At 53.3% G+C, this 13,600-nt stretch overlaps 2 protein-coding genes across 5 annotated transcripts in view; one reads left to right on the top strand and one right to left on the bottom strand.

Annotated features, from left to right (window-relative positions):
- Window positions 1–11,599, top strand: part of NSG1 (neuronal vesicle trafficking associated 1) — a 31,670-nt gene extending 20,071 nt beyond the window's left edge. The window contains exons 4-5 of the mRNA XM_003934671.4: window positions 791–901; window positions 10,255–11,599. Coding sequence (XP_003934720.1) covers window positions 791–901; window positions 10,255–10,455 — 312 coding nt within the window. The 3' untranslated portion in view covers window positions 10,456–11,599. The remainder of the gene's footprint in view (window positions 1–790; window positions 902–10,254) is intronic.
- A 382-nt stretch (window positions 11,600–11,981) lies between these two features.
- The window catches only part of STX18 (syntaxin 18), a 117,588-nt gene continuing 115,969 nt past the window's right edge, over window positions 11,982–13,600 (bottom strand). For all 4 annotated transcript variants that reach the window (XM_039468053.2, XM_003934670.4, XM_039468052.2 and 1 more), the window contains exon 11: window positions 11,982–13,123. In XM_039468053.2, coding sequence (XP_039323987.1) covers window positions 13,028–13,123 — 96 coding nt within the window. In that variant the 3' untranslated portion in view covers window positions 11,982–13,027. The remainder of the gene's footprint in view (window positions 13,124–13,600) is intronic.

The following is a 13,600-nucleotide window of genomic DNA, read 5'->3' as shown; positions in this document are numbered from 1 at the left end:
TGTCCCTGCCAGGCTCCCTTGGAGCCAGGTGAGTGCCTTCAAGGTCCAGGTCCAGTGTCACCTAGTGACCCGTGCCCCACACCCTCCAGTCAGGGCAGGGTGTCCCCCTCCAAGCTAGCTGTCTTGCACGCTGTCGTGAGCTCATCTGTTAAACACCAGCTGAACACCTGCTGTGTGCTGGGGTTGTCTAGTGCTCAGCACACCATGGTGAAGAAAACCGAATTCCTGTCCCTGAGGACACTAACCACACAAGAAACCACCGAGGGTGAAGGCTGATGGGGCTGTAGAAGTTCTGTCTTTCCTGGTCCCACGCAAAAGCAGGCTGGTGTCTGTGCGACATGCGTCCCAGCACTGAGCCCAGGACTCAGGACACGTTTGCTGAGCAGCTGCTTGGCTGGTAGCTGAGGCACCAGGGCCCTGATGGGCAGTGGGAGCCGCAGCCCACACCCGCTCCTCAGACAGACACGTGTCTTAGTGGCCCGAGAGCTGCTTGGGCAACAGTGAGGCTTTCTCACTTCTGTACCCTCAGCTGTCTACACAGGACCTGGGTACTAAAAATAACTAATTGAAAATGAAGGCGACTTATGAATGTGGTGAAAAATTAAAATGTCACAAAAAATTGCCCAGTGAAAAGCGATGCTCGTCGCCTCTCGTTCCCAGCCGCCCTCCCCAGGTTGTTCCAGAGACAGTCTCTGCACGTGTTGTGTGTGCGGCCTGCGTGTGTGGGTGGGTGTGCCTGCGCTGCTGCCTGCCTTCTGGCCACCCCTGACGGTCCTGCCTCTGCCCACAGGTCTCTGTGCTGGTCCTCTTCGCCCTGGCCTTTCTCACCTGTGTCGTCTTCCTGGTCGTCTACAAGGTGTACAAGTATGACCGTGCCTGCCCTGATGGCTTCGTCCTCAAGGTAAAGCTTCGTTCCCCGCCGAGGCCCCGGACGCCTTGGCTCCCCTTGTTCTCGCCCTTGAACTCAAGGCTGCTTCGCCGTCTCCCCCAGCGGGCCCAGAGATAGGCCTTAGAGCAGCAGGGGCCAGTGCCAGGAGTGTCCCTGCCGAAGCCCACCTGGAGAGCAGGGCAGGAGGGCAGGGGGCACATGCGACTACAGGAAGGAAACTCTTGGACGTGGCCCCTGGGAGCTGACCTCAGCAGTCTGGGGAAGGGCAATCCTCCAAAGCAGGCCCAGCCAAGGGCTGCGGGGGTGGGGGAAATGCCCAGGGTGAGATCTCCCGGGTCCCAGCGGATGGCTCTGGAGGAGGGAGCGGGACCTTGTCCGCCTCATGAAGGAGGAGAGGATGTACTGAGGGAAGCCAAGGTCCAGGCAGGGGAGGGCCTTGCCCAAGGCCACTCAGGGACTGGGGAGCAGGGCTGGGGGTACACCCCCTCCTGAGCTGTGTCCCTCTTCTGCCGGTCCCACCGTGGGAGCCACACTGGTGCTGAGCTCTCTACAGGCTTGTAAATGCTCACTTTGCATACATAATGCTTATTCCAAAAAGCCCACAAGTGGCACGCAAGGCAACACGATTAAAGAAAAGAAAGGGAGGGCTGGGCGTGGTGGCTCACGCCTGTGATCCCGGCACTTTGGGAGGCCAAGGCCGCTGGATCACGAGGTCAGGAGTTTGAGACTAGTCTGGCCAACACAGTGAAACCTGCTTTCTACAAAAAATACAAAAAGTAGCCGGGCGTGGTGGTGTGCGCCTGTAATCCCAGCGTGGCGCCTGGCCAGGCATCACTCATCTGGAGAAACGCATTGTTATGCGATTCCGTTACTGCGCCGACCTCACAGAGTGTACTGTACACACCCGCGTGGCCCGGCCTGCCACACGCCCAGGCTGTAGGGTACGGCCCACCACTCCTGGCTACAAACCTGGACAGCACGTTGCTGTACTGAATGCTGTAGGCAGTTGTCACATGATTTGTGTATCTGAACATAGAAGAGGTACCGTGAAAACACGGTATAAAAGATAATAGATGGCCCGCCTGAACAGGCGGTTCCATCATGAAGGCAGCGTGCAGGGCAGGAAGCTGTTCGGGCAAGCGAGGGAGGGAGGGGTGGTCGGTGAACGTGAGGCCTTGGCATGGCCGGGTACTGTGGTGATTGAGTGAACGCTGGACACAGGCTACACTCGATTCCTAACATACTTTTCTGTCTTCAGTAGTAAATTAACCTGAGCTCATTGTAACCTTTTTACTTGTTAAACTTTTCTTTTTTTTCTCGAGGCGGAGTCTCGCTGTGTCGCCTAGGCTGGAGTGCGATGGTGCCATCTTGGCTCACTGCAACCTCCGCCTCCCAGGTTCCAGTCATTTTCCTGCCTCAGCCTCCTGAGTAGCTGGGATTACAAGCGTGCGGCACCACGCCTGGCTAATTTTTGTATATTTAGTAGAGACAGGGTTTCCTCATGTTGGTCAGGCTTGTCGTGAACTCCTGACCTCGTGATCCACCTGCCTGGGCCTCCCAAAGTCCTGGGATTACAGGTGTGAGCCTCCATGCCTGGGCTAATGGCACTATCTTGGCTCACTGCAAGCTCTGCTTCCCAGGTTCAGGTGATTCTCCTGCCTTAGCCTGCTGAGTAGATGGGATTATAGGCGCCCACCACCACGCCTGGCTAATTTTTATATTTTTAGTAGAGATGGGGTTTCACTATGTTGGCCAGGTTGGTCTTGAACTCCTGACCTCAGGTGATCCACCTGCCTCAGCCTCCCAAAGTGCTGGGATTACAGGCATGAGCTATCGTGCCCAGCCCATAAAATTTTAAACTCGTAAGTTTTTGACTCTTTTGTAATAGCACTTAGCTTAAAACTCAAACACATAACACAACTGTATATTATTTTTCTTCATATCCTTATTCTATAAGACTTTCCCTATTTAAAACATTTTTAGTTTATTTTTTACTTTCAACACATTTTTCTTAAAAGCTAAGGGCACAGACACATTAGCAAAGCCTGCACAGGGTCAGGATCAACAGTATCACTGCCTTCCACCCACGCCTTGACTGGAAGGTCTTCAGGGGCAGTAATGGGCACAGGGCTGTCATCGCCTAAGATAACAATGCCAGGCCAGGCACGGGGGCTGACGCCTGGAATCCCAGCAGATCACCTGAGGTCAAGAATTCAAGACCAGCCTGGCCAACATGGTGAAACCCTATCTCTACTAAAAATATAAAAATTAGCCAGGCATGGTGGCGGACACCCATAATCTCCACTAGTCGGGGGGCTGAGGCAGGAATCACTTGAACCTGGGAGGCAGTGGTTGCAGTGAGCCGAGATTGCGCTATTGCATTCCAGCCTGGGCGACAGAGCGAGACTCTAAAACAAAACAAAAAACAAAACCAAACAATGACTTCTTCCAGAATCCCTCCTGAAGGAGCTGCCCAAGGCTGTTGTACAGTTAACATTTTAGTAAGTAGGCATGCACTCTAAAATACTGATAAAAAGTCAGTATGGTCACAGACATCAGTAACATAGTCATTTATCATCACTGTCAAGTATTATGTACCATACGTGATTGTACGTGCAAGACTTTTGTACAGCTGACAGTGTAGGGGGTGTGTCTACACCAGCACCACCGCCAATGTGACGAATGTGTTGTATCCGTCCATACAGGTCACCAGGTGAGAGGAGTGTTCAGCTCCGTGATAGTCTTTATGGGGCCACGGTGGTGTGTGGTCCATCGTTGACCCGAATGCCATTATGCTGTGCCTGGCTCGAAAACGCACTTGCTGTGGGCTCCATTTCCCATTTCAGCCGGCTCTGAACGCCCCAGAGTGAGTGTGAAATGCTCATTTCCAGGGCTAAGCACTGCTGAGACTAAAATACAGCAGGAGAAGCCAACTGTTCCTGGCACTGAGCACATGCATGGGAAGTCTGGCTCGTCAACTGTCACTGTGCGGCTCGGGTTTGGGTTTCGCTTTGGTTTTGTTTTTGCCGATGGGAGGACGCAGCATCCTTACGTGATAAGCAGGAAAGGCTGGAATCCACACGGCCCAGTTCACGTCCCTTGTTCTTCTCCCTCCATGTCATGCTGTCCTCAGGCTCCTGACATTCAGCCCTTCCTTCCTTGAGCTTTGCATGGCACCCAGCCCATGCCAGCGTCTCTTGCTATTCTAGATGCTGGAACACAGCTGAGAGCCAGTCGGGTACTCAGGGTGCCTGCCTTCACGAGGCTCTTATGTTCTTAAGAGAATAGCAAGGAAGTCAGTTGCACACTGAATGTGAAGGCTATAGACAGACAGGAAAGAGGGGCCTGGGGTTGGGCCTGTGGCATGTGGCTGGTAGTTTCTAGAAGGGCAGTTCACATTGGAGGAGCAGGTCTTCAGGAGGTGAGCCAGGAAGCTTGCAGGTGCCCAGCCAAGGGAAGCTCCCACCCTTCGCTCATATTTACCCCTCCCCCACCCCACCCCGCAATCTCGGCTCACTGCAACCTCCGCCTCCCAGGTTCAAGCCATTCTCCTGCCTCAGCTTCCTGAGTAGCTGGGATTACAGGTGTGCGCCAACCATGCCCGGCTAATTTTGCATTTTTAGTAGAGATGGGGTTTCTCCAGGGTGGTCTCGAACTCCTGACCTCAGATGATCTGTCCACCTCGGCCTCCCAAAGTGCTGGGATTACAGGCTTGAGCCACTGCGCCTGGCCTCACTCATGTTTTATTCAGCCAGCCCCGTCCACGTGCTGGGCTGGGGCTGGGAGACTTTGAGTCTGTTTTGGAGGCTGAGAGGACACCAGGGCTTTAAAACAAACCAAAGCAGAGGACACAGGCTTCAGGGAGGGAGGGCAGGGCTGGCCCTGACCCAGTGGGAGGTAGTGCATGACGTTAGAAGAGCACAGAGGGAGCAATGGGCTGTGGGGTCATACTGGTGGGGGGCCAGGCAGCGGAGGATGAACCAGTTTTACGGCCAGACCGGGCGCACTGCACCCCGAGTGCCGAGCACAGGCTCCCAGAGGAGGGGAGGTGATAGGGTGAGCTCTCGGGTTGCCCGGGGAGGCTGGAGTTTGGAAGGGCAGGGAGATGATCAGCGAGGCTGCTGCAGGGGCCCCTCTGCTGGGGATGGAGGGGAGCCCACGGACTGGAGGACTGATTGAATCTGGGAGGCAGAGGGGTCAAAGGAGAGGGCCTGGTGCAGAGCTAGCTACTTAGAGAGGCTGACGTCATAGAAAGGGAGCATGGGCAGGCCCGGGAGTGGGCCCGGAACAGGAGAAAGGACCGCAGAGGGCAGCTTCCTGGCCGGAAGTCCCCTCTGAAACCGGCTACTCACAAATAACCGGCCAGTGGCCTCACCTGGTGCACTAGGGCTTCCTTCCTGGCTCATCCTCGCTGGGCCTCGAGCAGGTTCCCATGTGGAAGGGAGGCAGCTAAAACTGCCTTCCCCATCTGCAAGCCCAGGTCCCGCTGGATGCCTGGTCTGGGTGGGTAATGACCCTGGAGATGAAGCTCTGGTTCCTGCCAGCTGCAGGTGAGACTGGCGGCCTCAGTGGCATCCGCTGTTGAAAAGGCCCTACAGGTGATTCCCACACACGGCCAGCCTTGGGAATTGACAGTTCCCGGAGAGGTGGTTCTGGAGTGATATCCTGTGGGATGCTGGCATTTTCCACTGCCATCTAATGAGGGGGTGTCCTTTCCGGATAAGGCAGCTAGGAGGGCCAGGCAGCTGCTGGTCTATATCCAACTGCCCTTGGCTGGAGCTGGAGAAAGGAGAGGCGTGAGCTCAGGAGGTCCTCACACCCTGTTTCCTACATATCTGTGCATGTGCTTGTAACACGCCGACTCTGGGCAGCTTGTGAGGGCTTTTACACCAATTGCTCATGGAATGCGCCCAGAATGCTGTTATATCCCCATTTTACCCGTGCAAAGAGGCTGCACAGAGGCTCTTCGTGGAGTCCAGGGTCACGCCCTTCAGATCAGCCAGTACCATCAGCGTGTGCAGTATTTACTAAGTGCCTCCTACTGTGTGCACGCTGGACTGAGGGCAGGTATCTCAGAGCCCCGGGCAGTGGGGAGGGGACTCAACTCCGTGAGGGTGGGCACCTCAGAGCCCCTGGTCGTGGGGAGGGGACAGGTTCTTTCTGGGCAGCCACTCCCAGTGGCCCCAAGCTCAGGGATGTCATGAGGAGGGTCACAAAGGCAGACGTGGCCTGAGAGGACACTAGGGTGTATCTCTTGCCTTTTTTTTTTAACCATGAAATTACTACACAAGTATTATAAAAAAAATTTTAAACATAATGGGGAAATTGCCCCAAATCCCACATCTTTATATTGGCCATTCTTTTTTTTTTTCATGTAGAGATGGGTTACAGATCCTTGCTATGTTGCCCAGGCTGGTCTCGAACTCCTGGACTCACTCAGGCGATCCTCCAGCCTCAGCCTCCCAAAGTGCTGGGATTATAGGCATGAGCCACCATACCCAGCCCTTAGTGGTTATTCTTTTCCAGTGCTGAGTGCCGGGTGCTGGAAACACACTTACTTAGCTACCCCAGTCCTCCCATGCCCCATAAGATAGGCCCATCATCAGCTTCACTTTACAGGTAAGGGAATGAGACCCAGAGAATTTTGGGAACCCCGCCCCCCAAGCTCCTCCCTGTACAGGCCCAGCAGGGTCCCTCTCCCCTCGAGGCATGCCCCACAGGTGAGGGAAGCTGTGTATGAGATGGGGTGTCGGGGGCAGTGGGAGCTTCTCAGGGAGCTTTCCGTGGCCCATGTGTACTCATGGCAAGGCCTCTGCGTTCTGCTTCCTCTGGGAAGCCCGTCACTCCCTGGGGTGCTTGCCACCATGGGCACCAAGGTGCCTCCCCAGCCTTGTCTTTGGCCAGCCACTTTGTGCGGGAGGCATCTGGGGACTCCACCTGTCCTTCTCCCTGGGCGGGGTACCTGGAGGGCAGAGCCATTTCTGAGCCATCTCAGATGCCAGCCCTGAGCAGGGCTGCCACTCCACGTGTTGGCGGCATCTGGTCTCAAAGGGCTCTGCTGGGTACCGAGGTGGGAGGGAAGAGGGGAACCCATGGTCCCCGTTTCCCCGAGGGATGACTAGCGGCAGGTGGAGAGTGTGAAGGGGCGTGGTGGTGAGGCAGGAGGCGGGGCGTCTGGCTGCGGAGCCTTCCTGGGAGCCTTCCTGACGTAAGCGCTGCTAGTCTGAATGGGTGTTTGTTCTGTAGCGTGTCAGGCGCCTCCCAAGGTTCTGGTGGGGCTGAGATCCAGATGCTGTGATAAAAGGGCTGCAGGTCATGGGTGATGTATTTGGCTTTATCTTTTCTGTCCACCCTGTGGCCTGGGGTGTGCCCTGGTTTCTTGAGCCACCATGCATTGACTTTAGTCCTCAGCAACACAGTGCTATGACTCATTAGCCCCATTTTATAGGTGAGTGACCCGAGATTCACAGAGAAAGGGCTCCCCACGTGAACTCAGCTGGTACAGTGGGCCTGGCTCAAAGCTTCACTTCTGCAGTGCTACCCTCCTGCCGGTGGCAGCCCCTGAAACACTGGACAAGGGGCAATGTTGGTGAGAAGCACATTCCATTTGTAATTTCTCTTCTGAAAATAGCTCTTTGCTCACAAGGGCCTTGTAGGTATCAAGTATACTCATCTTTAGACTTACAGGTTCAAAGAGAGTGGACTCTGCACAGGTCAGGGTGGCATCAGGAGCTGGTCCCTGTATACCTGCCCTGAGACAGTGGAGGTGAGTCACTCGTCAAGGCAAGCTGGGGTCCATCTCTCAGGCCAGTGTGCCCCACGGCAGGGATGAATGTTTTGGTTAAATTTACAAGACTGCCAATGGAAAAGACGGTTCTGCCCAGCGGCATCCGGGTGGAGCTTATTGTAAGGCCTTCTTTTCTTCACTCTTCTGTCTTTGGGTTGGGTGGGAAGTCTCGGATCAGTACCTTGGGTGACACAGGATGGGGTCGTGGAGTTGAGGCTGTAGTCACCTGTCTGGGTATCAATTCCCCAATCTATAGAGTGGGCCTAGTGGAGCTCACCCCATAGAGAGAGAATGTGCCTGGAAAGCCTCCCGCACATGGTTGGTCAGCATGAGGATGTCAGGAGGGAAATTTGAACCTGAGCAGTTCCCTTTTCCTGCATGCCAGGGCCAGGGGAGATGGGTCTAGACACAGCAGGGTAGCCTTGGGAGCTGGCCCCTCAGCTGGGTAGCCCGGTTAATCTGCCTTTAGCTGCAGAGGTAGAGAAAGACCTGGGCTCACGTGAGGATGTTCCCCAAGGCGATTCCCCGGTGTGTCTCCTGCACATCCTCACTCACTGGTGCCACAGCCTCCGCTGGCAATCCTAGTGTTGCCTGGGGTACCTGTAGATGCTGAGTCATCATCAGAGAGATTCTGTTCTGTTCTCTACCCTGTACTTGCCTGGGGTGGGGAAAGGAACCCAGTGGCAGAGGTGGAAATGGCAAGGTTTTCTTAAGTACCAGGAGTCGGCGAGTGCTGTGGACTTCACAACGTTCCGGCAAAGTGGGCTTGGCCCAGATGCTGGACTCAGGAGGGCTGAACCTTAGGCTTATTGGGGAGATGTTTAAAAATACAGATGACTAGAGCGTAAGTTTGCCAAGTCATACTTTTAGCGGGAAGGGCCTAAGAATCTGGAGTTTTTAAACTTTTCCCAGGTGACGGGGATGGTGGCTAAGGCTGGAGACCCCCTGACTCAACTGAGGTCTCACCTTTCCTATCTGATAAAGTGACCCTCTTGGCTGTTAGTGTAATGCTTTGGTTGCTTAGAGACACAAAATAGTAGTGGCTTTGACGAGGCAGAAGGTTTATTACTCTCTTGCACTGAAGTCTAAGCTTGAAGGCAGTGCAGGACCCATGAATTCATCCTGGAGCTCTGATTCCCTGTCTCTTGCTGCCCTGCCAGCCTTTAGGGTTTTGTCCGCTGGGAGGTCAGAGCTGACCCAGAACAGTGGAAGGCAGGTAGCTTCCCTTTAAGGGCCCAGGGCAGAACCGGCTTGGTTACATCTGCTGGAATCCTATTGGTCAGAAATCAGTCAATGGCTTCATCTGGCTACAAGGCAGATTGGGAAATGGAGTCTTTAGGCAGGTGCCACAAGCCCTGGTCAACTCCCTGGGGAGAATGGGTAGTGGAAGACAATTAGCAACCTCTGCACGCCTTCCTTATGGGGATGGTATGGGGTCCCTGAGCTCTGTGAGCACACTGACTGCTGTGCCCACTTAGTGCCCCACCAACACCGGCTCTAACTGTGGGGCAGTGGGTTAGGTCAGCTCCTGTACTGCCAGGCACCAGCCTTGGCTGTGGGACCATAGCCTTTTTTGGGCCCTGGACTGCCAACAAGCTGATGACAGTGGCGAACTGGTCTCCCTCCAAAATGCCAACAGAATTCCACATACAGCCCTAGGAGTCCTTGGCCTCCAAAGGGTTTGTAGCCCATAGGGGACAGCTTCCAGCACCCCCACCTCTCCTGAGCGCCTCAGCAGCCTCCAGTGGCTCCTTGGGTCACCATGTCACCTCCCAGCTCCTTTCAGTACCGCTCTTCTGACTCCTGCCCCAAGGCCTCTCCACTCTGGTTTCCTTTGCCTTGAGCGTTTCCCCGTGCTCCCCTCACCTGGCTAAGGTCTACTGAGAACCCAGCTTAAGGGAAGCCCTTCTCACTTCCCTTCCCTCCTCATTTGAATTGGTTGTTTCTGGACATTTCAAAAGTGTCACTGTTTTCTAACTGATTAAAAATGATAGGCGGGCCACGGTGGCTCACGTCTGTAATCCCAGCACTTTGGGAGGCTGAGGCAGGTGGAGCACAAAGTCAGGAGATCGAGACCATCCTGGCTAACATGGTGAAACCTGCCTCTACTAAAAATACAAAAATTGGCTGGGCATGGTGGTGGGCACTTGTAATCCCAGCTACTTGGGAGGCTGAGGCAGGAGAATTGCTTGAACCTCGGAGTTGCAGGTTGCAGTGAGCCGAGATCATGCCACTGCACTCCAGCCTGGCAACAGAGTGAGACTCTGTCTAAAAAAAAAAAAGACAATTAATGCAAGATCTCCAGCGAAGTAAGTCCTGTTGTCCCATTACACTTGTGCTCCTGGAGCCCAAGTGCCCGTTTGCCATGGCACTCACTAGCCAGTTGGTTCATAACCAAGGCCAGGCTTCCCCTGCGCTGTGCGCTCTGAGGGCAGGATCCATGCCGGTTTTTGCTCATCACTGTATCTTTTCCCCCAAGCTCAGGGAAGGTGCCCAGGAACTGTTGGCTGCCAAATGGAGACACGCTGGCACCTCGCCTTGCACCGATGCATGCTCTCAATGGCCTCTTGTCTTTCAGAACACCCAGTGTATCCCAGAAGGCTTGGAGAGCTACTACGCGGAGCAAGACTCCAGTGCCCGGGAGAAATTTTACACAGTCATAAACCACTACAACCTGGCGAAGCAGAGCATCACGCGCTCCGTATCGCCCTGGATGTCAGTTCTGTCAGAAGAGAAGCTGTCTGAGCAGGAGACTGAGGCGGCTGAGAAGTCAGCTTAGCGGGATGGGCAAGTTCCTTACAATGTGTCACTTGCAAGTAACAAAGGGACTTTGAGGGACATTTCATTAAATATAATTACTGATACTTTAGAGGTTACTCATTTACGGTGCAATTGCTTCTGTTTGCTAATGCTGCTTTGCAAATAAAACTTGCTGCCGACCACCCACGGGCATAAAATCAAGTGCATTTCAGCATTGCCTAAAGAGCTCTGACACCACTTTTCATGTTATGATCTTCATTTAGCTCCTTAACTGGGATTTATTGGATGCTGTCAAAAAATAAATTTACACTGGATATGCTAAGGGTTTGGACCTCAGATAAATGCATTTTGTGGAAATGATTTTTTGAAACCACCCTACTGTCTGCAAACCTTACTCCATAGCCATATCTAGAGCGATCTCTCGCTGTGCTAAGAGCAAGCCTACTTCGCATTTCTTCCCATCTGCCATCAGCGGGTAACAGTGCTGACTGCTGCCAAGATGCACTGTAGTGAGTGGCGGAGAGAATGAGGAAAAGACCCCTGCCCCCTTCCCTGTGCTGATTCCTGAGTTGGGGTGGGACAGCCTTGCATAGTGGCAGGCTGGGTGTGGATTTACTACTCCCTTCCCTCTGACTCTGGCATCTTGGTAAGGAGGGAGGGGCACCACCAGTCTGGGTGGAGACAGCTGGGGTTCGCTCCAGTGTGTGTAGACTGGCAGAGCATGTGAGATGGAGGGGTTGGGAAGAGACGGCCGTGGGCCCTGAGGTGCAGAACTCTCTCCCTGCGGGGAGTCTGTCTGCTCTGCGATGTGCCGATAGGAAAGAATCATTTCTATTATGAATACATTTGCACCAATGCCCTGTTAGTTTTTAAAGAAATATGTGGGTGGGAAAAGTGAAAGTGTAATTTTTGGTAAGCTAGGGCTACTTTTAATTTTGATTGTGTGAAACCGATAGAACTCCCTTGATATGGGAAGCAGGCAGGAAAGGCTGTGGGGGTGGGGGGCTGGTGTGGCACCCTGCAAACAAAACTACAAATTTCAACCCACGATCTTTGTAAGCAAATTGTTCCAGTTTGAATCTTGATATTAAAGTATATGTTTACAAAATTGCCAGTTAGATAAACTAAGTGTGTAAAACAATTAAATTGAAAAAAGACATTCACAGACGTTTCTATGTTATTTGAATGTGTTGTTTCTGGTGTACATGTCACAAGTTTCAGTTTTTTAGTAGACTGGTAATAAACAACAAACAGTGTGAGATCTGTTGTGAACAGGCACGGTGACCGTGGCCAGCTCCACTATTGTTTCCTGAAATGTGCTTCTAAGAGATAAGATATATTTTATCATCAAGGTGTCTGGAAACACATACCGTGACCTTACCTTCCTGGCACAGTGGGGTGTATCACAGAGGCATGAGCTGAGAAGGGCATTGTTAAGCTGAGGAAAACGACTGAGAGCAATAAATCCGTGCCAGACTTCCCTGCACATCCGCAGAGCCACAAGTGAAACCCATGTGCGCACAGTGCAGAGGCCGAGCCTGGGTGTACTTTCCAGTAGATGTGGCCTTTATTGACTGTAAATTCATTTCCATGTAACTTCTGACATTTCACTCTGTGCAAATAAAGAACCCGAGGATACTGTGCTGCAGTGGACTGTCTGTACACACGCATTTCACCAGGTGCAGGGCATGCTCTCGTACCCATGTGGGCACTGGGATGCCTTCTTTCCAGATGTGGTCCAGATGTCTCACACCTTCCATTACAAACAGGTGCTCCTGTTTATACTTCCCAGAAGGTCAGATGCACAGGCACGAGAAAAGCAGGACTCTTCTTCCATGGCCCAATTCCTCCTTTGCACAAAGGCTCCTTGGACCCAGTGAGGAGAAACTGGCGCTCCTACACCCCTGGCTGCTTTAGGGGCAGCAGTCTTTGGAGGAGTCACGCCAGGCAGCCCCTCACGGAGGGCCCCAGAGCCTCCCCTACATTTCTTCTCTAATAGGAGGTGGGCGGGCCTCCACTGAATTTCTCAACTTACACTCACTGACAACACATTGAGGGGCTGTAATTGTATTTATTAGATTAACAAGGCAGATGTGAATTTTCTATAATCCAGTGAGTCCGTGTTATTAGATGACACAGACAGACAAGAAGCCACAGGAAACAAAGAAGTAATCACTTGTTGAGAGATGTTATTAACTATCTTCTTCCCTGAAGCTACCAGGATGGGAAAGGTCATGACTTCCTTTGAACCTTGAGACAACTGGGGGCTCTTGAGGGCTGCTGTGCCCCTGCTACTGGAGCAGCAACCCCTGCAAAGGCAGCCTCAAGTTCAGGAGAATCACCAGCTCCCGCATTCAGTCTGCCTTGCCTTAAAATGGCTACAAGACCCCTTTCCACTGTTGTGCATGGTTTTCTTTCTCGGCTGCTAAATGGGCTGAACACCATCAGCCTGGGTATCCCTTCTCGGGGAAGATGTCTGTCTGTCTGAACCCCTTTCCCTTCACATGGCTCTGGGATGGAGTCTGGTCATACCACGCTCTGGCACCGGAGGTACACGAGAGCACACAGTCTGTGGGCCCCCGCGGCCCAGGCTAGCTGTCGTACCAGTCGAGGAAGAGCAAGGAGAAGGAGCACATCACGAGGAAGAAGAGGATCCACACGCGGAAGCCAGCGTTGTTTTTAATGGCCTGGGCAGGGACAGGAACACAGGTGTTTTATCACACCGCATTTTGGTTTTAGCAGCCCTGAAATGCCCCGCTCTTCCCACGTACTCTTCCCATCCTGGCTGTAACTGTGGGTGTTGCTCGATCTGTGTTTACCCTGAAGAGATGGCTTAATTACTAAGCAAAACCAAAAAGTGGGCCTGTCTTCTCCCAGAAGACACATGCGTTACATTTCCTTCTCTGTGGCCATCATTTGGGTCCTGCACAATTCTCCCTCAGCACAACTCCTGGAATCACTCCCTTCTGTCCCGGGGTTAAAGGCCCTGAGCAGAGAGTGCCTGCCAGCTTTTTGTTTCCCAGTAATGCAATGTCCGTGGTGACCCAACCCTGAGGACTGAGCTCAGGAAACAGCGGTGTCCCCCTCAGTGGGGGCCAACAAGCCTGTCCACCAGTGTGCATCCCTGTACTTGGGGAGCTGGCCTGACCTTGCCAGGAGTACCC

Source organism: Saimiri boliviensis, chromosome 3, assembly GCF_048565385.1.
Source record: "Saimiri boliviensis isolate mSaiBol1 chromosome 3, mSaiBol1.pri, whole genome shotgun sequence".
Taxonomy (NCBI): Eukaryota; Metazoa; Chordata; class Mammalia; order Primates; family Cebidae; genus Saimiri; species Saimiri boliviensis.
The sequence above is the reverse complement of the archived record's forward strand: the minus strand, read 5'-3'. Positions and strand labels throughout refer to the sequence as shown.